The sequence below is a fragment of the Ooceraea biroi genome, chromosome 7 (assembly GCF_003672135.1).
Source record: "Ooceraea biroi isolate clonal line C1 chromosome 7, Obir_v5.4, whole genome shotgun sequence".
In the NCBI taxonomy this organism is placed as follows: Eukaryota; Metazoa; Arthropoda; class Insecta; order Hymenoptera; family Formicidae; genus Ooceraea; species Ooceraea biroi.
The window spans coordinates 9,957,576-9,981,455 of NC_039512.1; the positions used below are offsets into that span (position 1 = coordinate 9,957,576).

A 23,880-nucleotide genomic window follows, 5' to 3' on the forward strand; every position below is an offset into this window, starting at 1 on the left:
CTGCGCCTTCCTGCAAAACTCTTCCGATGGACCGTCGCTCGTTGGAAGGATCCCTGAAGAATCCGCTCGAGTCGCGCCGTCTAGCGAGGAATGCGGGCATCAGTTCTTTTTATTTTCTCGTGTACGGAGGAGTGGAGTGTACTAATTTATCGAGGATAATCGCGGGTATTCGGCACAGTTTCGCAGTTTCGCATCGAGTGAGTAAACCTGGACGGTGATTTGATGTGAGTTCACGTTGCGTCGTATCGCCAGCGTTATGTTTCATACGCGAGTACAATGGCGTACAGCCACTGGATGCCAGATACACCCCGATGACGATACGACACGACGACGACAACGACAACGACGTTGATGCCCTATTGTTTATTTCTACTACGTTAAAGCGTAGAACAGCCAAGGCATGCTCCCTGCATGCCTTCTCCATGAAATTCAGTAGAGATTCACTATGTAGCTGGCCCGTACTCTAGCCCTCTGTGCCTTTTGCTTAGTGTGTGCTTTCTTCCTCTAGTCCATACCTGAAGCACCTGCCTATCTCCTTTTGCAGATGGGATATGAGGCACGATCCATGTAGATGAGCTGAAACTCAGCGAAAATGAGCTCGCTACAGCAAGGAAACAGGTTCCTACCATTCCCAAGCAATAACCTGCAAAGGAAACAACTGTCCATGCAAGGTAAGCGTCGTGGGAACCAGCTGTAAGCTGGTCCGTGGTATGCACTGGTGGCTCCTTGAGGATGTGGTTCACCTAATGTGTGTGCTCTTGCAGGTGGTCTTCCTCAGAGTTTGAGTGGTAGCGATACCGACGTTTCTACGTCCAACGAAAATTTGAGTAACGAGGAGAGATACGTCATAAGGCACACCGCACGGCAGGAACCGCAGGGCCAGGAAAATCAACAACAGAGTCCCTCGAGATCCTCCAGTCACAAGGAGAATATACCAAATATTCAGGTGCATTTAACACACTAATTATTTAATAAGCCAATACCAGGCTAATGTTAATTTTAAATATTACAATTAATTTTAAATACTACAATTAATGTTACGATCGCTAAAGTCTGACAGCGTGTTAACAGATTTACAGAATTACAAAAGATATTTTAGTATTATCTTGAATTAATATCTCTAATTATACAATATAGGGCAACCTGCACAACAGAAACAGCCTGAAGGACAGTCTGAGTGGATCGAATAGAAATAGTCTGAAGGAGAGTGTAAATGGTTCGAATCGGAACAGCCTAAAGGACAGCATTAATGGATCGAACCGTAACAGCCTGAAAGACAATTTGAGCAATCGCAATAGCGTCGGCTCAAACAGGAGCAGTCTAGATGTTTCGACAAGCTCTTATAACACATTGATCATACACAATGCCAATGACGACAGTTCGTGGATACCGTCTGGCAGGTAAACGTCGTTTTCGATAAATAATTATTTATTTAAATGATTATTAATTATGTGCAGACCCCCAACTTCAAGACTCGCAACTTCAATATAATAAAGTTGATTCGTTGATTTCTCGTGAACAGATTATCGGGTATGGTGAGGGAACATGGGGACGTGGGCTACTTGTATTGCGATGGCAGCGGGAAGGGCCACTCCAACAGTCCCACAATGCAGTCTCTGTCCAGCCTGCCACACGAGGATTACGTTCACGAACAATCTGGCAGCGGTGGCTGCCAGGAAATCACCGATATCCCGGACGATTATCTTAGTCAGTCTCAGGTATAAATATTATATAATTTCTATCGCTCTACTCTATAACATTATTATTATTATTATTAGGTGCTTGCAAAATTTTCTAAGATCACAAATAGCTGTTGCAAAACCTAAAAATTTTTTTAATAATTCTTTTTAAGTTACTTTTTATTTTTTAAGCGTTGATTATACTTGATCAAAATTGATGGTTGACAATTCATAGTTCCGAAAAGTAACGTAGAGAAAAAAATTAAGTCGCTGCTATGGCCATTTATTTGTGACTTTACGAATTTTTGTAAGCTCCTTAATGTTTATGCACTTCGAACAGGTTCTGAAACATCTCGCAAAGGAAGTAAAGGTGCCGCCGTACACCAATACTGGAGACAGCATAGAGATGAGACTAAGGGACGGAGACAGGGGGAAGCAGAACGATAACGAGTACGAGAACAACTCGCCGCCGTCTTACATATCGACGTTGTTACCGTTGAAGAACAAGCGCATACTCATCGGGCCAATGGAAAAATTGACTATATCACGATCGCAGCCCGACTTATCCCGGATCAACAAAGCGGACATCGATAGCTACAATCTGTGCGCAACGTCTCCTCGGTAATTGGAATATTTCTCGTCGCGCGCTAAAGCATCACTCACTCTGCGATGTCTCATACAAATGTCGAATCTTTATAGACCTCAGACTAAGGGACGCGAGGAGGTGGAAAGGGAAACGGGCGAGGTATGGTCATCAACAGACATGCTCCGCATAGTGGTCCAGGAAAACAGCGCGCTGAAACTTGAGCTGGAACGCTGCTACAACAAAGTTGCCAAGTCGCAGAAGCTGGAGCAAGAGATAGCAAAGGTGCACCGCGCTCACGAGGAGCTCGCGGCGTCCTGCGAACGGCGAGAGAAGTTGGAGCGCGCCGCCAGGATGAGGTTGCAGAACGACTGTCGACGGTTGACCGAGCTGAACCGCGCGTTGCGGGACCAGATCGACTTGCTGTCCGCTCGCACGAATAGTTCGCCGATTGTTGAGACCATGCGGAAAGAGCTGACGCAACGCGAACTGCTCATCGGACAGCTCATCACTCAAAGTACAAGATTGAGCGTTACCTTAATCTTTTATTAGTAGATACTTTTTCGACCAGAACTTACTCTTTCAAAGTCTAAAGTTTTTTAAATATCTCAACGTAAGTATTAAATGCAAATTTCTTTATAGCTAATTCAGCTTGATCTATTTAATATTCTATATATCGAATCTAATTGATACATTTGTTTTACTTGTCGTGTTGTTTATATTTCGTAACATAATAGGGAAATTTTTTATCGTCTTTCTATTTATTCTCACTTTTACCTAGTATCGTTAATTTATCTCATCATCGTTTCCTATGTTTCTAGATAAAGAACTGACCGCTGCAAAGGAAAGACAAGAGATCGAGCTGGCCGCGCAACGAGCCACTTTACAGGAGCAACGTACGCATATCGACATTCTGGACACCGCATTGGCCAATGCACAAGGCAATGTTCTACGGCTGGAGGAAGAGGTAAATTGATTCAATTAAGTTTAATTAATTTAATCAAGGAGGTATATATAGTTATCACGGACGATCAACAATTTTCGCTATGGAAGACGTCTGAATCATCGTGGCTCGTGTATGTTTGTCATAATGACCAGCAATGATCGGGATCATCTTTTCCGTTTACACAGTGTCGCAAGAAGCAAGTGTACGTGGAGAGAGTGGGCCAGCTTCAGCGAGTTTTGTCCTCTCTTCAGACGTCTAGCGATAGACGAGAGGAGACCGAGAGACAACTGAGAAGCCAGCTGGAGAAGGAATTGCGCGAGGATGCCGGAGGCAGCGGCGGTAACGAACAAACGTCGAACGGCGAGACTATCGCAGATCTGAAACGACGATTGCACGAACGAGACGAGAAGATTATGTCGCTCGAGAGTGATGTCGCCAAGTGGGAGAAACGATACCTCGAGGAAAATGCACTGAGACAAGCGGCCATTGAAGCAGCTAGTCTGCCGAGGTGAGATAGAGTCTTCCGATTTCTCTGGTCTTTTTGCATCTTTTGCACGCTACCATTGTGTTTTTCTCGTCGATCAGGGACGCAAAGATCGCCGCTTTGGAGAAGACCAGTCAGGATGCGGAAAAATTGATCGCGGAGGCTCGCTCGGAAAAGATGAGACACATGGACGAAGTGCATGCCGCGCAGAAGAAATTGACCGATCTTGAATCTAAGTAAGAGAAATATTTTTTTATCACCGTCGATGATCGAATCTCCAATCGATCGATCACGATCCGTAATCGCTGTCCTCGATTCATCCGACAGACTGAAAGATCTGGAATCTAAACTGGCCGAGAAGGACGCTATGATCAGGGTACTGCAGAAGCACACGTACGACAAAGCGGATAGCAGCAGCAGCAGCGGCGTGGGTAGCTATCCCGCTGCGCATTCGTCTCATTCGAGTACGTCGGTGGATCATCACACTGCGTTGACAAGCACGCCGGAACTTGGTAAAAAAGCCTGTGCTTTTAATGCGACACAGCTGCACTCGCGAGATGATCCTGTCCGTTTGTTTCTCACTGTTAATTATGGCATAAAATTTTATAGTAATCCCAAATATTTATTTCTCTCGAAAAGTGAGCAGCGTACTCGGCGGTGGCAGCGGTTACGGCAGCGCTGGTTCTTACGGCGTCGGCGACAGTTACAAGTACAGAAAGCAAGGGAGTTTTGAGCAAACTAACAAGAGTCTCGATGACCAACTGAAAGAGCTAGACTCGCAGCTGCTCAGCAAGGTAGGCAGACTGACAGCGTAACGTGCAATCATTAGACGAGCACCTCAGGATCGAATACGTGCGCGAAGATCTGTTTCATCGAGTTTTATATCGATTACCCGTTTCGCGTCCTTTTTACATTACAATTCCTTATTATGTATAGATATATATGTACGCTCTGATTTCATACACATTTTGTCTGCATTAATATCTACTCTTTTTTTTTTATTAATAGAGATACGTTAATTTTCGGACGATCGTATTTTGAGTTCTTTAGCAAGTTTTTAATAGTCGACGCTGATCATGAAAATATTACAAATCACACAGGTTCGAAGGTATTCTTGTGTTGGTGGTGGTGTTTATAGCTCTCTTTCTGGAGTATCTTTATTTTTCTTTTTTCTTTTCATTGGATGTTTGTCTTGAGAATAGTTAGTATGTACGAAAAACGGAGGAGATTGACATCTCGGAGGGTTAATTAACAGCAGTAATAGTTATCATTGTTTTTAAATAAAAAAAACTCTAAATAAAAATGAGAAATATTACATACTGGCTATTTTCTGAATGGACTTAAGTTGATTGGCGTTAAATTGCATAACATTGTGTGACTTAACACTTAATCTCAATTTTTGTTCCCTTATTCACTAAGAATCGCATCGGTTATACAATAACTTTAGCTACTCTTACACAGAGATGTGTAAAACATGCGTGCCATTTGGTTTCCTTCTTTTATTAATCCAATCGATATATGTGTTAATCATTTTGTGCGAGACAGTATATGACCAGAATAGATCTCACAATTTGCAAAATAATTTCTTTCTTTTATTTTTCGAGTTGCTCCTCGACTAATCCCTCCCGAACCTTGTGTCTCTTTCCATCCAAGGTATCCTCGAATGTGCATGTGCGAGCGTTTTATACGGCGAGCACTAACCCCTTTCCAGGTCCCGGTCTCCTTTCTGCAATCCGTGCGTTTTTTTTTTCTTGTTTCAGCGGGCACTTTGCTGTTTTCCAGGATTCTCTAATCCAGGCACTGCGTCGCGAAAAGGAAAAATACCCAAGCCACTATTGGCGGGTGTAGATAGCACAGGTACCTCGAGCACTGCATCGAGCAAGAGTCGGCTGTTGGATGACTCGTCCGGCAGCGGTGGCGATGTGATGTCACCGAGTATAATCGAATTCGCGAGCGCGGCGGCCAGGCTGAAGGGTACTATCTCACGGCTGTCGGACAGCGGCGGCGGCGGCGGCGGCAGCAGCAAGCCGACCGAGGACATGATGCTGCTCGAGAAGCAGGGCAGGAGCTCGCAGCGGCAACGGATGACGGCGGATGGGGGTGGAGAGCCACGTCGTGCCGGCAGTCTACCGCCTAGCTCGCTACCGCGACCACCGAGATCGCTGAAGGCGACCAGCGCGAACTCGCGCTATTGCCGACTGAGTGACACGGAGACGCGCAAGAAGTCGGACCCGGGACCGGGAGCGTTGGATGCGTCCTCCCCGACGAGCAGCGGCGGCACCAAGGTGGCGATGCGCGATTCCGGCAACTGCAGCAGCATCGAGTACGGCAGATTCGACGCCACTGCGATCGCCGCCAAGGCATCACGCAGCAGGAAGAAGAACTACGGAGCTATGGAGAACTTCGTGACAAATAGCTCGCTGAAGAAGTCATCCGGCTCGGGTGGCGGTGGTGGTCACGAGTACGAGAGGCTGCAGCCCGACACGATCACGAGCAGCAGCCGCAAAAAGTCATTGATTGGCGGTACCAACTACGCGTTGTCGGAATCAGCGGTGAAACACAGGGAGATGCAAAGCCGCTCGTTCATACCACCGCCAGCATTATCATCGTCCCGTCCTCGTATCGGTGAATACGGTCGCCTGAGCGATAGCGAGGCGTCCTTCTCGGCGGCGACCATTAAGGGTGGCAGCAACACGTTGCGGAAACAGACGGCAGGAGGGGGGTCCTCCCGGGGACAGAGCACTGGCAGCACCGTGAGCAGCAAGAGCGGCGGCGCCCGCGATTCCGGCGGAACCGCCAGCAGCGAGGCGTCCACGGCCTCCCTGCCGCCGGTGGTCAAGGCGAGGTCGATACCGCGTCCCAGTAACTATCGCATTCAATTCTGAGAAGTGCCCGTATTTATGCGTATGCGCGTGTATTTTCGCCGGCGAACGCCTTCCGCCGGGACTAGTCGCCGAAATGCGCGGCGAGTTTTTCGGATGAATCTCGAGCAACTGCTTCCATGTCATGTCGAAACTCATGATCTTGAAAGATATAATATATCGCTTAATTCTTTACGGTAGAATGATCATTCGCGAGTATTTCGTTGCAAAGCTTTGTTTCGTAATTTAAAGAAAGATAAATGGATACGTAGTTTATACATAATTTAGAAACGTTGCATTCTGAAACTCACGAAAAGGAGAACATCGACGTTTTCTAAAGAGATAAATAATCTTGTCCGATGCGATTCTTCCAGTGATTCGATTGTGATCAGGATTCAACCGAGGAACTCCAACTTGGAGCCTCCAAGACGCGACTTATGCTTTACTTAAATTGCGATCGCCGAGTCCTGCACGCATTTCAAGATATTGATAATTTCGCAAGATTTTCTTTTCCAAACCGTGTCTTACTTGATACGCTTTGGAGATGAGAGGCACACAAGTGTCTGTGTAACGGTCATAAATACGGGCATACAGAAGTGTAAGAGAATCGACGTCGAGCACGTACGCGAGACGATTGTTGCCGATGTTCGTTCTCATTGGTCTCGTTGTGACGTGGCTGCGGGGACGCTCACGCGTTACACGCGGGCACCGCAACATGGAACGGCCATATATAATGATAAAACGCCTGCGGTTGTGCCGCGCCATTATGATTACTATTTACATATTAGTAAACCAACCGCAAGGCCATAACGACCGACGAACAACGCTAAATCCATAACTAACGTAGCAATGTAGCGTATGACCTAGTCATTACCAAAGTAACTCTCGGTAGAATAGGAAAGAAGGATTGTCGTCTTCCTGAATCGCGTGTTTCGCGTGCACGGCGGCCTTTTTATACGAGACGTGCCTACGAGAGATGCCTCCTCTCGTGCAAAGTGCCTTTCCCGCGGATCGTCTCGCGCGATCCGTGGGTTCTTTTCTACGCAGGGATATCTTCCCCTACGTTTCTAAACGAGAAAGGAAACCGGTGAAAAATGGTAAAGAAAGGATGGATAAAGTCGCTAGTCCGTGTACGTCCCAGGTAATTTACGTCCCGGTCGGTCGCATGAGAACGCATTACGAGAGTTCCCATCGCGCTCGATCCTCGATCGGTGATCAGGCTCAGGCCTGAGGTAAGAGAGAGAGACCGAATTGCGGATAGGATATCGTGACGATGCACTCTTCCTTTCATCCTCGCAATTTGTTCCCGTACCTCGCGTGTGTCTTTTCCTCTTTTCGTTTTGTTACGAAACGGAGATACGTATGTACGCGCAACACGCACACGATTACTCGATATTTCTTTCCGCGTAGCTTTACGGTTAATGAAACTGATTTTCCCAGAATCACGCGTAGCTCGTAGGCTCATAACGATCCCTTTTTATCGCGCCATTTTAACGTTTACTTTTCCAGGATGGATGACGATCAGAGTTGCTCTTAGAGGAGAGAAACGAAGCGACAAACGTAAAACGCCAAAGTGTAAAATTATTTTATATCCGCGCGCGCATTGCGATTTATATATTTGCGTAAATTATATATATATATATCTCTCTCAGAAATGTCTTTTAATATAATTCACCGTATTTATTTGTGTTACATTTTGGAATATTAGTTATCTAATATATGTGCACGTACGCGTACGCGTTTGATGTGTATAGTTCTGTCAATACTGTCCCTCATTTCCCTTTCTTTCCCTGATGTGATTGTACAATACGAGATGCAGTTGAGCTGAAATTTCTTTCAAATTGTAACACAGAGATAATAATTACAATGATCATGATTATATAGCGAAAAATCTTTGTAGAGCTCTCTAAGAATCAGCGTATAGCCAAAAGAAGACTCGTGAGATCTTAATAGCGAGATAGCGTTAAATTTCGGAAACACCAGCAGAGATTACTTCGGCAATTTAAATGGAGAATCGGTAGAGACACGCGTTTTTCGATCATTTTTTTCTGAAGCGATCCATCGAGATCGCTGAAAAAAATGTAATAAAGTTCACAATATTGCATTAATTGGTTCGGGATATTGGACATTTCCGCGTTCCAATCTCTCTGCGAATCGTGCGAATTGCCGATCGATTTCGTCTCTCCCCGATTTCGACATTTCCAGGGGTCTTTCTGTCCGTCTCTCGATCGCAAGGAAAAAGACGGGACGGTATCGCGAGGAGGGCAGATCGGTGTACCTTCTTACATGCAAGAATACCAAATACGTCACCAAAGAGACGAAGAGCGTCCTGCAAAGGCCCCTGCGTACTTGTGTGGCCGTTATTTACGTATTCGCATAAAAGTGAAATATCGTTCCTACGATATTTCCGCGTGTGATCGTATGATATTTCCGTTTGTTTCGCGCGCGCGAATTCGGACGAGAATTCGACTCGAAAAACCAATTCTCGCGAGAGACTTTCGCCTCTCTCGAGTCGAGCAGCAGTGCGACCCGAGCACACGGCACCAAATCGTTTTTGCTCTCTATTTTTGATACGACCATTTGCACCGTGACAATCGTCGAGTCCACCGAGTCGTATCGATCGCGATGTTTGTACTCCATCGAGATTTGACACTTTACATTTTAAAGTTTGTTCATCGAACGAAATTTGTGGTTTCGATAAAAACAATCTGTAGTACTATATATCGGTGCTCCGTAGAATGGGTTTGTCCGATCGATCCCGTCGATCAGTGACTGCGAAAGCGCTTCCGTCGATTGGCGTAAATAGTCGACGCTCGCAAACGTTTTGTACTCGAAAGAATGCTGGCAGTTTTAATCGATGTAAAAAAAGATTTGAATTATAGTCCCTCTTGTAAACTGTGTTTTCCTCATTCTCACATTCACATTTCTATCAATTTACCAAACGTTTTTAATCGTTAGATCTATGTCTACATTGAAATTATTTAAAAACTTTGACAGTCATGCTGTTGATGGGAAAAGTAGTAAGAGATTATAAAGATGAGATTTTACGGAAAAAACCCAGTTCTTGGGTTTATTTAAATTTTCTGTCACATTATTTGCTCACTTTTTCTTAACATTAATTTCCTTTCACCGTTTCTTTTTATGCTTGTGCGACCTTTCTCCGTACCTGGCATCATCTTCGTCCTCCGTCGGTCTCTTTCCGTCATTATCGCGACGCCGATGCTCCCTATCGCTGTGCTGATCCTTTCTACTCCTTCTATCCGATTTGTCCTCGCTGCGATCTCTCCTTCGATCGCGATCCTCGTTCTTTCTGCTTCTTCTTTCCGATCTATCCTCGCTGCGATCTCTCCTGCGGACGCCGTTTTCGTCCCTCTTGTGTCTTCTTTCCGACCTGTCCTCGCTGCGATTTCTCCTTCGATCATCGTTTTCGCCCCTCTTGCTCCTCCTTTCGGATCTTTCTTCGCTCTGATCCCTTCTCCGATGGCCACTTCTATCCTGTCGTTCCTCCTTTCTTCTTTTGTCCCTTCGTTTGTCGTATTTACCTTCCTCATAATGCTCATCGTGCATCCTGTCCTCCTTCCTCTTATCCCTGCTATTCTCATCACGTTTCTTCGCTTGACTCCTCTCGTCGAAATGCTGGATACCCTTTCCCTTGCCCCGCCAACGCATCTTCGCGACCGATTGCGAGAAGTCCACGTGTATTCTACGGTCATCGATCAGGACGTTGTCCATCTTGAAGTACGCCTCTTCGCAGCTCTTGCGATCGGCGAATTCGATAAATGCGTACTGCAAAGAGTCTCCCGTTTGATGATCCCTTATAACTTCGCAACTGAAACGAGCAACAATAATAAATGTAAAATAAATACATATGAAATAAAAGTGAGTAAATAAATATTAATGAAGTATTCCAATTTAATGTAAAACAAATTTAAAACTATCAAAATAAAGTGTCTACGTACCCGACAATCTTCCCAAAACGACTGAAGATAATTTCAAGATCGTCATCGTTCGTAACCGGATTTAATTTACAGACGAACAAGACATTTTCCGGCGGAGCTATCTCTGCATCCGGTATATCGCCCACAATCTCCAACAACGTCGCTCTTGCTTTCGCCTCCTTGTCCTTTTCTATCTCCGTAACCTCTTCCATGCTCATACCAGCCGTATCATCAAGTACTTCATGTGCTCCGATTCTGTCACTCTAGATATGAATCACGCAAACATACAATAAAACTGTGGCCAATTATCGGAACACGTGATATAAATATAAAAGAGACGAAGATTAATGGAATTTTTTTAACGGATTATTAAAGACAACGAGAATCCGAGTCTATCATTCATTAAACATGACTTACCATTAGAACTTCTTTCGTCGGTTCCGGGCTTCTGTCGGGAATTACGAATCCTAAGGGATCATCAAACGGATCCTCTAAAATGACTGTGTGTGATATCCAAATGTCCTGATAGGGTCTATGATCCCCGTCGCAGAGAGTCTCATTAAACTTAAGAATTATCTCGAGACCCTCGGTTATTTCACCGAAAACACAATGCTCGGTGTCCAGGGACTGTAGCTCCGATCCCAGTGTGATGAAAAATTGTGAGCCCAACATGTCGTTTCCACAGTTTACCATAGACAATAAACCGATCCTACTGTGTTTGATTTTTGGTATCTGTTCAGCTTCATAATAGCGCGCCTTTTCACCAAGTACAATGCCGTATACGCTCTCGCCACTTTTTCCAGTACCAGTTGGGTCTCCAGTCTGTGCGATAAAGTTGCTTTGTACCGAATGGAACAGATTCCAGTTGTAATATTTGAGCTTGCATAATTTTAAGAAGTTCCGCGTGGCTATAAAAATAAAAAAATAACCATATAATATAAAGGAGTGTATAACCTAAAAAAAATTAGTAGCAATGTATAAAATAATATAATTTAAAGATCCAGATAACACAATTTACAATTATTGAAATCTATATCTATAAACTACTATTTTACTTTTTAGTATATGTTAAATATTTAATTCATAAATAAATAAGTTTTAGAAATTTAAGACTATATATATAATTATTATTATTAATTTATATAAATAAAAAGATATAATTAAAAATAACTTACTTTGTGGACGCTCGTCAATGTACAAGTCCACTGTAAAATCTCCTATGGTGGTTTCTATCACTACTGCCATCCTCTTTGAAATTCTTTTATTTTTAATTGATGAATATTAAATGTCTGCTACATAAAATACTTGCTATTGCATTCAAAATAGCAAGTACTATAATATAAGCCTAACCTGCTAGGTTATGCTTAACCTCGCACGAAAACAAACGGCTCTTCTCCGAATTTATATCGACAACACCGCCACCTGGTATGCGATTTTAAAAATTAACTAAAAAATCAATTGTGTTTATTCAAGTTCAGCCATTTTGAAATCCGAACTGTCAACAGTTAATTCTGGATGAGAGTTTCGCACGAATCTTTCTTCTCTTCTCAGAAGAAATCTTTAGAGACGCGCAGAAAAGCATTGACTGGAAAAGGGTACTGAAGATTCGAAATACTTCTTTGAGGTTAGTTCCTGGAATACTTTTTACATAATATCTAATAATTACGTAACAAAAAATGGACAAAACATCGGTTATTCAATTATCGAGTTTTCGCCGAGCAAATTTCGGCAAATCATATTCAGTTTTCATAACTGTAGTTTTGCAAGTTAAAGCATAAAGACGCGCAATTGCGATTGCAAAAACTGTGTACGATGAGGAAAGGAAGAAGAAATCACAATGTGAAAGGCATGATTAAAATTCACATATTTATAGATTCGTAAAAGACTTTGCCTTTTTACTGCACGTGCACAAGAAAAATCAAATAAACAAAACGAAAATCTCAGAGAATCTGAACGAGCAATTAGAAGCAAGGCAAATTATTTTCTTTAAAATTTAAGCGATTGTTAATTCTTCAAGTCGAAATTATCGTGAAGTTGGCCGATAAAAGTTGTGCACTTTAACGTTATATGTGCGCGCTGATCGCGCGCACAACGGCGCGAACAATTCAAAGTCACGTAAGCGGAACGGTCATTTTGAAATTTTCAAATTAAATCACGCGAGAATTTTTATCGTTGGCGATTATTATTTTGCAGGTATGTTTGCCGGGTCTGTGTTTTTTCCTAATGTATGTATCTATGTCAGTCCTATCAGTGCCTAATAGACACAATAATTAAGCAGATTCGTTTGAAATAAGTGCGCTGATAAGATTACGGGGCTGTTTCTTTATTTATATAATGGCAAAACAAGATATTATCGTTCCGAAAAATACGTATCGCACTCTTATCATGTCCCACACTTGAGGCGCATGTCTATAAATGCAAGCGCGCATCTCTCTCGAGTCCCCTGCGATCACGTTGCGATCTGATATTTCCCGTGCGTGCCGCCATTCGTAATAATGAAAATGCTACCGACAAAGCCGGAACAGATGGACATGCTCGATGTGGAAAGCCCAAAAAATGTCATCATAGACTGCGACGCGGGCATAGATGACGGCTTAGCGTTGATCATTCTCTTGGCTGCCCACAAAACCAAGAGAATCAATATCAAGGCTGTGACTTGTGTGAATGGTAATACAACCCTCGACAATGTGGTGAAGAATGTGTTCAGGACGTTGCACGTGTGTGAAGTCACGGATGTAAGTTGTATTATTTGAATCTGAAAAAAAATTGGATCGTTTATGCCATAAATATAATACTATTATAATATTAAAAGTATAATATAGATCATTAACACACTAAATCCAATAATAATTTGCAATAAAAAATTTGTTTAATTAATATTATCTTTCTTATATATTTCTTAATCTTTCTTATCTTTCTTATCTTTAGTTAATATTATTTTTCATTTTATTATATTTTATATATTTTACTTTATTGCTTTCTTTGTACTATTTATATCTTCTGTGTTTTAGTACTAATGTAACTATTTTAAAAAGAAACTAAAATGCTATAAAATTAAAATTAATTTTTTTGATAAATAAATTCTATAAATTTCCACAGGTGCCTGTTTATAAAGGCGCATACTCGCCCTTACTGGATATTCTAAATGCCAAGATAACCGCATCGGAACTGTATCATGGAACCGATGGATTTGGGGATGTATATACCGACGAACCAGATACAAGTAAATTGCAAACGGATCATGCCGTGTGTGCCTTGCATAGTATTACGGCGAAGGATCCAGGTAACGCATCTCCATAGCGTATATAATCATACCGTATAATTATAATAATTACGTAATGCACGATATCAATCTGTGTTAATTAAGGTAATGTCGCGCTTGTCTGCTTGGGTCCCTTAACGAACATAGCGATGACCATCAAAATGTATCCGGAATTCGTGTCCAACGTGAAGGAGTTCTACGTGATGGGTGGAAATTCGACTGGTAATTTTCACGATCGTCAGAGCGCTCGTTTATTATTGCTCGAGCATTGAAGCCTCGTTCTTCCAGGACAGGGTAACATAACTTCCCAGGCGGAATTCAACTTCTACGCGGACCCAGAGAGCGTGCACATTGTGCTCAACAGCAATACCAAGCCGCTGTGGTTGCTGCCGTGGGAGGCTTGTTTGAACTCCCAGATCTCGCACGTAGGTACAATCCTGTAATCAGATCGTCCCCTCGTCAGATTAATTTGGAAGATTGCTCGGCAAATTATTATCATTAATTTATGGTTAAGTAATTAATAGTAACATTAATTAATAGTTATATAATAATTATTGCGTTACTCTACGTAATGAAGTAACGATTATTCGTTGAGATCGATGAGATTACCATTGCAGGAGTGGCGAAGAGACGTACTGGGCAAGATAGACACGCCCTGCGTGCGCATGCTGAACAAGATCGAGCACGGCAGAGATTCTAAAAAGGAGACGCATCTTCCTTCTTACGTATCGTGCGACGCGTTTTTAGCTGGAATCATCCTGAAGCCCGATATTGCCACGGAGGTGGTAGCGTGGCACGCGGACATCGAATTGCACGGCGTCAGGACCCGGGGCCAGGTCGTCCTCGATCATTTGCTGTCGAACAAGCCAAACGTGAATTTAATACATACTTTTGACTCAGAGCTGTTCAAGAAGGCGTTAATACGCACGGTGAACGTGTTCACGACTGTCGGTAATTATCGGCCTGTACTCGCAATCGACATCGGCAAATAAAGACGTACCTCCGTTTTCCGCTGTCTAGTTTCTGATTAGGATTAACTTGTGATACTTGTCCGTAACCTTCGAATTAAAAGTAGAACGAATTATCCATGTAACGCGCATAATGTTTCTCACGTGCAACATTTAAATATAATTGGTCTCTTTTGTTCAATAGAAACGGCCACATAGGAGCACCAGACGAAACAGGCAGACGAAGATTCGGGCATCCTTCAAGACTGCATTTTCGCGGCGAATGAAATGGACTTGATGCGCTTTGTACCCAATATCCCGCTGAGACCTACCACACAGGTATGACCATCCTCCAGAATGCGATGTAAGATTTAGAACGTCATATAGATTTTAATTTTATTCGATAATGTTCGTACAGTGAATGACATTTGCTTACTAATTCACTTATGCAATATTTTATCATGAGTGTGATGTGTTCTCATAAGCGCCTTATCGTACACCTCGTACACCTCGTATTATCGTTTATACATGATGTATATCTGGTCAATCTGTGAAGTGTGCTATGTAAATGATGTAACGTACGATGATTATAATCCAATTTTTTATATTCCTCGTATAAACCGAAATAAAAATTATTTGATACGAGTTAGTATGGAATAATTATATCCCAAATGTAATTCCTTAATCAAGAGATAGTGTCTCGCGCCAAGTCCACGCGCGAAGCGCCGGCATGCTATCTATTAGGAGTGTGATTTAGTTTTGAGGGTTTTGCAACAGATGGCTGTAGTGTCAGTTTGTTCCAATAGCTGTTTCCGATAACTGTTGTTTCTTACAGTCTTGACATTATCCATGACATTTAGTAGCATTATAGCAATAGATGCAATAACAGTCGTGTTTATATCATCGTAAAAATGCAACTTCCGAAAGCTCTTTAGCATTTTCGACATGCGTTGCTTTTGTTTTTTAATCAAAAGAAAACTGCGGCTGACGGTTATAGAATTCTTGTGGAAACTTATGGTGATTCTGCCCCATCAATTAAGACCTGTGAATACTGGTTTAGACGCTTTAAAAGTCGTGATACTGATGTGAAGGACAAAGAACGCTCGGGACAACCAAGAAAGCTTGAAAATGCAGATTTCCAAGCATTATTGCACGAAAATCCAACACGATCCACTTCAGAACTTGCCAGAGCATTAAATGTTGATCGTACAACAGTTACGAAACATTTACATGAAATGGGAAAAATTCAGAAAGAAGGGAAATGGGTTCGACATCAATTATCGGAAAGTGCCATTTGAACATTTGCATTTCGTTGATCGCCAGGCAAAAAAAGAAGAGTCTTTTGTCTCGGATTGTTACTGGGGATGAAAAGTGCATCTATTTTGATAATCCGAAACGCAGAAAATCATGGGTGGATCCAGGCGAACCATCAACATCCACTCCGAGACGCAATATTGACGGTTCAAAAGTAATGCTCTGTATTTGGTGGGATAGTGTACTATGAGCTGTTAAATCCGCATGAGACTGTCACGGCTGATGGTTATCGACACCAATTGTACAAGTTGAAGCAAGCATTGGACCAAAAACGACCACCAATTGCGAGTAAAGGACGGAAAGTGATTCTTCTTCGTGACAACGCTCGACCTGACGTTGCGTTATCAGTGAAAGAAACACTATTAGAGCTCGAATGGCAAGTCTTACCGCACCCCGCGTATTCTCCGGACATTGCTCCATGCGATTATTATTTGTTCCGGTCGATGCAACACGCTTTAGAGGATACGCACTTTGATAATTTGGAAGAAGTGCGAAAATTCGTCGACGAATGGACCAACTGAAAAGAAGAGTGATTTTATCGTGGTGGAATCGATCTCTTGCCAGAAAGATGGGAAAAAGTTATAGAAAACGAAGGAAAATTTTTTGATTAAGGTATTCATTCATTATCATATTTAAATACATGCGTTTTTGAGCAAAAAAACCCTCAAAACTAAATCACACCCCTAATACTTTCTTAATAAAAATAATAACGCTAAATTATTAAAATGAATGCAATGCAATTATATAGCAGGTACCGCGCTTGGAACACATTTGCAAAGTATCTGTGAAGGAGGACCCACTGAAAAGGGTAATTCCCGGGAAGTCCGCTTGGTCACGACTACGACGTTGGTTCCTCGGGGTGCGGATTGCGTCGCGCAAACATCCACTCACGCAATGGTGCCTAAAGAGCACTCGGGCGATCGATTACGAGATCCTTCGGCACCTTGATCTATATCCTTACATGATCCATCCTTTTAGTACCTTCAGGTTGTAATACCGAATCTTCTTTCTTACAAAACGTCATTTAATTAGGATTTTTAGTTTCTATTTCAAACGCAACTCCATTATTTGTTCAGTGTTATATAATTTTTATATAAAACATTGTTATACAAAAAGTTATATGACGATTATTTTTCTGTTCTCTTTGATTGTATTTTTGCTCGTTTATTCTTCTTAGCTGAATCGGAAAGAATAATTCTTCGTTTGAAAAGGATCTCTTTTCACTTTGTGCATTGCATTGCATTGGGGCGAAACTAAACTGCCGAAATGTATTATACAGAATATACTGGGAGTTCGCTATGTTGCTGTTCACCATAGTCGCTCTTCTGGTCACACCGGTTTTTCTCGCGTTTTACTTTGACAAATTCGAGAAATGGTACCTCTACAACCTCGCAATTGACGCTGTGTTCATATGTGACATAGTGATCTGGTTTTTCACTGGCTATTATGATTCCCGCACGCAATTGATAGTTATGGATCCGACATTCGCCATGAGGTACACGAGAACTACGTACGATTACGAGTAGTCTGTCAACCGTTAATATTGATCTAAAATGAAGAAAATCTTATTTTTTAAAATTATTTTCTATATCTGGAATTCACACTGGAATTCTAAAAAATATATATTTTTTAATTATATAAATAATTTTGAACACTTTCAAGATTATTGTTTTACGTTAAAATTATGTGTTACGAAATTTTCATATTTCTCTTCAGTTTTTTATCTTTAATCGAGAAGATTGCGATTTCTTACACCGTAACTATTATTACAGCAAATATCTTCGAGGATTTTTCATCGTGGACATATTACCCGTGTTGCCATTAGAGCTATTCATCGTGCTTTTTGAATCATTGTGGTATTTAGCGTCGCTGAACTTGTTGAAGATATTGCGAATGCGAACCACCATCATTTATTTAAGCCGACTCTATCACGTTAGAATTCATATTTGATTATCCACTGCGATTAGATCGATCTCGCACTCTTGTTACAGATAGAAAATTAAAATTCCAGGTATACCAAATCAACTTTCATCTGTATAAAATAATGGAGATAGGCATTATCGTTATCATGTGCGTACACTGGACCGCTTGTTTAGAGTATTATCTGCCGTTAATGGTGGCCAAGATAGCCGGGCAAGATGATGCGTTAGTAATCGAAAAAGTTTACATCGGTTAATCTTTGCTTATATATACTTAACTCTTATTTTATCAAATCAAGAATAAATTAAATGTGTGACTTATCGATTTGGACACGACAAAGAATGAGAAATTTGCAGATCGTGGATTCAATCGCCTTATATGGCGAAAAGGAAAACAAGACGCGCAATATACATATCGTGCGTAAATAGGGCAATCATCTCGTTGACCGGATCTAAGCATTATTTGAACATGCTTGCACCAGAAGATATCGCGTATAATTTAATTCTTACGATCTTTGGATTTCTTGGATTTGTTTATCTGTTGGGTATGTGCGTACGTTACACTCTTAGCTATAATAAATTACACAAGTATATTAATATATAATTATTATATTTTTAATTATAAAAATATATACATATAAAAAAGGATTCATATATGTATATATTTATCAAATATTAAATAGACATCAATTGATGTAATCTTCTTTTATCCTCGGATTGTGTAGCGCGATTCTCACAGTTAACGACGACATTTCACTCTACTAGCAAGAGGCATATGAAATTAATTCAGCAGCTGTACACGAGGTATAAGGAACTATCGCAACCCTTGCAACGACAACTGACAGCTTATTATCAGTATCGCAACAAGAAAGGATTCGAAACTGATAAGCTGATTATCAATCACGTATCGCCTTACTTGCGAGAAGTATATGCAAAAAACTATTTTTAATATAATATCATATTGTAATTATATTATAATTATCATTCATATTTATGTTATTATATTTTTTTATTATTATATTAAAAATATTAACATATACACGCATAGGGTATCCCAGGAAGAAAGTCAACGTTCTGGAAGATATCGGTTATTTTAAGCAAAAATATTCACATGGAAAAGGAAAAAAGAAAAAATGCATTGATGTTGACGAGATTAAGATTTTTAAAAACTTGTTATAAACTGTAAAAAATGTGTCGCTTGAATAATAAAAGAAACAGTATATCTCTTTCTTATCAATAAATTTACATTCAAACAGCTCTATCTTGGAAACTGTTTAGAATAAAATACACGTTCGTATGAATATTTTTGCTTAAAATAACCGATACCAACACCTCAATATTGATCTTCCTTCCTGAGATATTCTTTCTCTCTCTCTCTCTCTCTCTCTGTGCGTGTGTTAATTTCTGCGTATCTAAAAAGATAAAAAAACATCGAGAAAAGATCTCAAAAACGATTTTTACGATTTTGTTTCAAGAAATGATTATCTATCATTCTAGAAGCTCCTCCTGCATAAGTATCAGCGGCTGGTGAAGAATGTAGAACTGTTCAAACACTTGCCTGAGGTGGTGCTGACGCAGTTAATCGGCACCGTGCGTTCCGAGATCTTCATGACAAATGATGTATTGATCACTGCCGGTACGAACGGCGACGCCTTATATTTTATCGCTTCTGGCACTGTGGCAGTCTACAATATTATGGGGAGGGAGGTAAGGAATCATGATGGAATATCTATGTGTCTCGAGATCATTTCCAGAATACTCAGAAGTCATCACCAGCTAATCGACATGAAAATTCGAATGAGAAATTTGTTACACTTGTGATCACAATTTAAATCGAGAAAAAATGAAAATTTAACTCATACTTTAAAAAGTTTTGTTATTCGAGCAGATGTGCCACTTGGAGGACGGCGCGTACTTCGGCGAGTTGAGTCTGGTGTTAGAAGATGAGCCGAGGCTCGTCAAGATTGTCGCTGTGGAGAATAGTGAAGTCTATATTTTATCGCGTGTCGATTTTAATCGTGTCCTCGTCCCGTATCCCGATCTTCTGAATTATTTACAAGAAGTCACTCTTGTGAATTTGGAGCAAACGCCGGGGCTCGAGAAAATCTGCGAAGATCGGGATTCGCTGTTGTCGGTGTCCGGGGGCGTCAACATCAGCGGCATAAAGGCCAAGAGGAAGGATTGAATTGGCGTATAAGGTAAGGTAGGACATGAATGGAATTGAAATGTTGAGATGATAAGAAGTGAACAAAGAAGCTTGGCAATCGCGAAAGTAGACTTTAATAAAGTAAAGATATTTGAATCTATCAATTTTAATTGAATTCAATCATCACAGATAAATTTTTCTTGGCATTATCGATAAATTGATAGTTTCACAAAGAAATGATTTTAATCAGATCACTTTACATATATAACGTTTTACGCGTTTTCTATTCGTGTTTTACTTCAGTTACTTTATTTATATCTCAACATATAACAATAACATATTCTTATGCTATGCAGTTTAAAGACTCATTATACATATGTGCGTTTCAGTTACTTATTTAATAATCGGACCAGTCTGTCCAACAAGATTATCAAACTATTAACTTGCTACTGTAACAAAGCAACAATTAACAATGATTTTCATTTTGATATAAAGATCTCGTCATTTGTTTTTATAGCTTATTCAATAAATTCGATTCATAAAATTTATTCATTCAATCTAAATCAAAATCAATCAACTTTGTTCTAATTATCGAATTCGACTTATCAAATTCATTCATCGATTCGAATCGTCAAACGTGACTTAATCAATAATTCTTATCTTGTGGAATCAGAAGTGGCGAGTCCTGCGTTGTTGCGGATACTTATAGGACTGCTGGTACACAGTCATAAGCCGCCAATGTTCGGGATAATCAGTATCTCGGTAACCATCTATAATGCTGAACGGCGGTGCCAAAGTGTCGATGCAGAATGTTCGCCTGGCGAATGGAGTTCTCGGTCGCGGCACCGTCATCCTCGTCGGTGAGTGTTCGTTCCTGCACGGCTCTTCGTCGTCACCCGTTCGACTTCTGTGCTCAAGACCCAACGCAACACCCACTGCGGATCTGATCAGTCGCGGATCTTTTTTCCCCTTTCGCTCGAGTGTCGCTTTCGATTCGCTGCCACCGCAGGCAGCGCATCTGCGCTCGGTGACGCGCGGCACGGATACCGATCTCGATAATTTCCCACTTTGTGATAATCCGCCTCGAAGTTCTGCAATCGATTTTATTAATTGTTAGCATTATTATTATCAAATGTCATTTAATTATTATTCTGCGATTGCAAATGATATTAATAACAATAATAATAAATATAAAAATAATGTTATTTAAATATTGTTATTTTATTTTGTAAAAATATTGTTATTTTATACCGTCGCGGAGGCAATCGCAGCAACACGGATTTCTCCTGGAATCTTCCTCTCGTCGCGCGCAAGTGCACTTATTTTCTTCGGTATTCCGGATTGCTAAGAGTTCATGATTCTTCGGTACCGGCGTGTGCTCGATCATAGCGAAAATCGCCGGTGCCGAACCACCTTCGGAGCCATCAATGTGCGTAGATCTTCGCGGCTCGTACACCGGGTCAACTGGCGTCTCCCAACAAATTGCGAGATCCATCCGGGTCTTTGGATCTTTGCAACCGAGTACGGGCGCAAAAAAAGGAGTCTCTGTCCTTTTCACATTTACTCGATTTTGACGCATTCGCTCGCAGCTTGCCGAACAGACACGGTATCCTTTCTTGAATACAGAGTCATCCACCCGGTCCGGAAGCGGCTGGTGTTGTAAGTTTTCCGCATGTAATTTCTTTGCCAAAGCGAATTTGTCGTAACAAGTAGCGATTTCTAAAACAAAATCACAAATTTTTACATTTATCTGTTAGGGTAATCCTAGTTTGATAGCGTATTAAAATAAAATATACATATATACAGCGAGTACTTTCCAGAAAATTGTATATTAAAGAGAATAATTTCCGAAATTAAAATCGATATGAATAAAATTTCAGGAAAATCTGCTGTCTCATTTTTGTTGCAAAAATAACACCTCTATTTGAAAAGAAAAAGCTCAAAAGGCTATTTCCGCATGATTGTTAACAATTCTTGTGAAATCATCGACAATCCTTTTTGTATATTTGCATTTTTCCTTTTATGGCTTCAAAACGTAAAAAAGCAAAGGAATTAAAAAAGACAATCTTTGCATCACCGATCTGCCTTTCTACTTCAGAAGTCCTCCGAAACTTGGGACATCCAGGAGCGTGTTTCCTTGTGGAGGACATCTTTGGCTTCTTCAAGATTGGCTTAGATCGGCAACATCCGACTGGTTCATTGCCCTTTCGGGTGATCGATTTATCCGGACAGTTAGTGCAACATTCGCACAATTCCATGTTCCAACCAAGTGACCCTCTTTTCTGTCTTGTTATCAACAACTTGCATGACAGAAGCGTGATTAATAATAAACGATCAATAGAGATGGCGACGAGCTGCGCGCACGAGGAAAGCTCAAAGAGATGCTCAAATAAAAATCACTGCCACTTACTATTCTACTTTTTCGGGTGTTATTTGGAAAATACCTGAACGCCACTATCGGAATGTCCTAATATCAGGAACCTTGTTCCCACTCCTGACGTTAGTTTCCTTGGCGACATGATAATTCGATAGTAAGCGTGCTATATAATTTATTGCATCGAATCCTTGTGCCTATACTGACCTATATTGACTAATATTGGATATATTAGTAATGATTAATAATTAAGCAGACCGTTTTTTATACGTATAGTTGTTTTTAAATCAATTGCCACAATAATTTACCCAGCTTTTCGAATTCTTAAACAATATGACCTTCTCAAAAGGATGTATACTGTCGAATCAACACTTGAAAACTTACGAAAAGTGATCTAAATTTAATTTCGAAATTGCAAGACTAAATATATGCATAATAATTCTAAGGTTTTGATTGTGCACAGATGGATCCAGTGAATCCCCAAATGCACAGAAACTCTGACTCAGATGAATATGTCATCTAATTTGTTGTAACTCTTCCGATTTGCAATGAAGCATCCATTTACTACATTCATTTTCTATTATCTGTTCTATGTTCGTTTGTTTTCCAGACTTAAGAAAGTGGGTTGCGGAAACTACCAATGCACATAATATGCTCCTTACATTATCTTACATCTTTCTTTGATTGTCTCATGTCACTTCGTAAACGGATGATAAATGACATAATTGAAACATTCTGCGAAAGAGGAATGAAGAATTTCTGAAGTCTCTGAGAACACAACGAAGATTACGGGAGGAAGAAAATAGCGATGACTTCGGGAATTTTATCGGCATTAAGATCCGTACGTACATCGAGATCGCCTTCCTGGTAGCGTTCTGGCTCACGTGCACGCATAAACGTCATGTAAACGTAAAACGCGGAAAGTCAAAAAGTTGGGGAACACCGATGACTCAAAAATTACGAGTTTCTAGGTCCAAGACAGAGATGCGTGTGTAAATATATTCGTAGATCGAATACAAAGATGTGAGTGTAAAATCATCATTAAAACCTCGTGAATATTGGAAGTATTATTATCACGCAACGTGAGTTTGCAAAAAAAGGAGAACGGAAAGTAGTTGCTGTTATCACGCTGCCACTGATCATGGTAATTAAAATGAGGCATGAAAATATAGGCTCAGCATAGAGCCAACGCATTCATATATTTAGCAGTGAATATGCGAGCACTCTTCTGGATCATTGCCATTCTCCCTTCCATTGCGATTCCGCTTCGCGGGAAGACCTTGAACGCGTCGAGCCAGGCTAAACCTCGAGTGAAACACGTGGTCTAAGCACGCGACAGTCGCGAAGTCATACTCGTGCAATTCCTCTCACTTCCTCTCTGTTTGTTCATGTTACAAACAAAGCAGGCTCGGAACATAGTAATCGAA

At 41.0% G+C, this 23,880-nt stretch overlaps 5 protein-coding genes across 8 annotated transcripts; 3 read left to right on the forward strand and 2 right to left on the reverse strand.

Annotated features, from left to right (window-relative positions):
* Positions 1 to 20: 20 nt before the first annotated feature.
* LOC105282887 lies at positions 21 to 8,304 on the forward strand. Of its 3 annotated transcripts, none has more exons than XM_026971527.1 (13): positions 21 to 224; positions 545 to 671; positions 765 to 946; positions 1,138 to 1,400; positions 1,523 to 1,718; positions 2,020 to 2,300; positions 2,379 to 2,779; positions 3,084 to 3,229; positions 3,394 to 3,716; positions 3,794 to 3,928; positions 4,020 to 4,204; positions 4,332 to 4,486; positions 5,453 to 8,304. In XM_026971527.1, exons 2-13 carry the CDS (start codon positions 593 to 595, stop codon positions 6,575 to 6,577), a joined length of 3,471 nt encoding a protein of 1,156 aa, XP_026827328.1. In that variant the 5' UTR covers positions 21 to 224; positions 545 to 592; the 3' UTR covers positions 6,578 to 8,304. The 3 variants fall into 3 exon arrangements, with proteins under 3 accessions (XP_026827328.1, XP_026827329.1, XP_026827327.1); XM_026971528.1 differs by having other exon boundaries at positions 21 to 197; positions 509 to 671; XM_026971526.1 differs by having other exon boundaries at positions 22 to 197.
* A 1,291-nt stretch (positions 8,305 to 9,595) lies between these two features.
* On the reverse strand, positions 9,596 to 11,886 carry LOC105282883 (peptidyl-prolyl cis-trans isomerase sig-7). Its single transcript, XM_011345186.3, has 4 exons — positions 11,667 to 11,886; positions 10,909 to 11,399; positions 10,513 to 10,754; positions 9,596 to 10,382 (listed from the first exon to the last, which is right to left on the reverse strand). Exons 1-4 carry the CDS (start codon positions 11,734 to 11,736, stop codon positions 9,680 to 9,682), a joined length of 1,506 nt encoding a protein of 501 aa, XP_011343488.1. The 5' UTR covers positions 11,737 to 11,886; the 3' UTR covers positions 9,596 to 9,679.
* Positions 11,887 to 12,012: 126 nt separating this feature from the next.
* LOC105282884 (pyrimidine-specific ribonucleoside hydrolase RihA) lies at positions 12,013 to 15,345 on the forward strand. Of its 2 annotated transcripts, XM_011345188.2 has the most exons (7): positions 12,013 to 12,115; positions 13,008 to 13,226; positions 13,591 to 13,774; positions 13,859 to 13,975; positions 14,042 to 14,178; positions 14,371 to 14,704; positions 14,906 to 15,345. In XM_011345188.2, exons 2-7 carry the CDS (start codon positions 13,017 to 13,019, stop codon positions 14,917 to 14,919), a joined length of 996 nt encoding a protein of 331 aa, XP_011343490.1. In that variant the 5' UTR covers positions 12,013 to 12,115; positions 13,008 to 13,016; the 3' UTR covers positions 14,920 to 15,345. The 2 variants fall into 2 exon arrangements, with proteins under 2 accessions (XP_011343490.1, XP_011343489.1); XM_011345187.2 differs by lacking the exon at positions 12,013 to 12,115 and having other exon boundaries at positions 12,130 to 13,226.
* On the forward strand, positions 14,989 to 20,836 carry LOC105282891 (potassium/sodium hyperpolarization-activated cyclic nucleotide-gated channel 2). Its single transcript, XM_020032825.2, has 10 exons — positions 14,989 to 15,039; positions 16,766 to 17,001; positions 17,294 to 17,509; positions 17,787 to 17,946; positions 18,026 to 18,159; positions 18,291 to 18,478; positions 18,659 to 18,858; positions 19,431 to 19,640; positions 19,822 to 20,131; positions 20,753 to 20,836. The coding sequence occupies exons 1-9, from the start codon at positions 14,989 to 14,991 to the stop codon at positions 20,116 to 20,118; spliced, it is 1,692 nt and encodes a 563-aa protein (XP_019888384.2). The 3' UTR covers positions 20,119 to 20,131; positions 20,753 to 20,836.
* On the reverse strand, positions 20,377 to 23,831 carry LOC105282881. The gene is made up of 3 exons (XM_011345185.2): positions 22,157 to 23,831; positions 21,331 to 21,798; positions 20,377 to 21,170 (listed from the first exon to the last, which is right to left on the reverse strand). Exons 1-3 carry the CDS (start codon positions 22,335 to 22,337, stop codon positions 20,749 to 20,751), a joined length of 1,071 nt encoding a protein of 356 aa, XP_011343487.1. The 5' UTR covers positions 22,338 to 23,831; the 3' UTR covers positions 20,377 to 20,748.
* Between the last annotated feature and the right edge of the window lie 49 nt (positions 23,832 to 23,880).

What these genes read in the sequence shown, in the direction of transcription:
- LOC105282887 (XM_026971527.1), top strand. Translation starts at nt 593, where the DNA reads ATGAGCTCGCTACAGCAAGGAAACAGGTTCCTACCATTCCCAAGCAAT. An exon ending in TTGACCGATCTTGAATCTAA is followed by an intron (nt 3,929 to 4,019) that starts GTAAGAGAAATA and finishes TTCATCCGACAG; the next exon opens with ACTGAAAGATCTGGAATCTA. An exon ending in ACTCGCAGCTGCTCAGCAAG is followed by an intron (nt 4,487 to 5,452) that starts GTAGGCAGACTG and finishes TTCTTGTTTCAG; the next exon opens with CGGGCACTTTGCTGTTTTCC.
- LOC105282883 (XM_011345186.3), bottom strand. Translation starts at nt 11,736, where the DNA reads ATGGCAGTAGTGATAGAAACCACCATAGGAGATTTTACAGTGGACTTG. An exon ending in CGACGAAAGAAGTTCTAATG is followed by an intron (nt 10,755 to 10,908) that starts GTAAGTCATGTT and finishes ATTCATATCTAG; the next exon opens with AGTGACAGAATCGGAGCACA. An exon ending in CGTTTTGGGAAGATTGTCGG is followed by an intron (nt 10,383 to 10,512) that starts GTACGTAGACAC and finishes TGCTCGTTTCAG; the next exon opens with TTGCGAAGTTATAAGGGATC.
- LOC105282884 (XM_011345187.2), top strand. Translation starts at nt 12,987, where the DNA reads ATGAAAATGCTACCGACAAAGCCGGAACAGATGGACATGCTCGATGTG. An exon ending in GATGGGTGGAAATTCGACTG is followed by an intron (nt 13,976 to 14,041) that starts GTAATTTTCACG and finishes TCGTTCTTCCAG; the next exon opens with GACAGGGTAACATAACTTCC. An exon ending in TGAACTCCCAGATCTCGCAC is followed by an intron (nt 14,179 to 14,370) that starts GTAGGTACAATC and finishes TTACCATTGCAG; the next exon opens with GAGTGGCGAAGAGACGTACT.
- LOC105282891 (XM_020032825.2), top strand. Translation starts at nt 14,989, where the DNA reads ATGGACTTGATGCGCTTTGTACCCAATATCCCGCTGAGACCTACCACA. An exon ending in CGCTGAGACCTACCACACAG is followed by an intron (nt 15,040 to 16,765) that starts GTATGACCATCC and finishes ATTATATAGCAG; the next exon opens with GTACCGCGCTTGGAACACAT. An exon ending in TATCGCCTTACTTGCGAGAA is followed by an intron (nt 18,859 to 19,430) that starts GTATATGCAAAA and finishes CTATCATTCTAG; the next exon opens with AAGCTCCTCCTGCATAAGTA.
- LOC105282881 (XM_011345185.2), bottom strand. Translation starts at nt 22,337, where the DNA reads ATGGAATTGTGCGAATGTTGCACTAACTGTCCGGATAAATCGATCACC. An exon ending in TGAAGTAGAAAGGCAGATCG is followed by an intron (nt 21,799 to 22,156) that starts GTGATGCAAAGA and finishes ATTTTGTTTTAG; the next exon opens with AAATCGCTACTTGTTACGAC. An exon ending in CTGCGATTGCCTCCGCGACG is followed by an intron (nt 21,171 to 21,330) that starts GTATAAAATAAC and finishes AATCGATTGCAG; the next exon opens with AACTTCGAGGCGGATTATCA.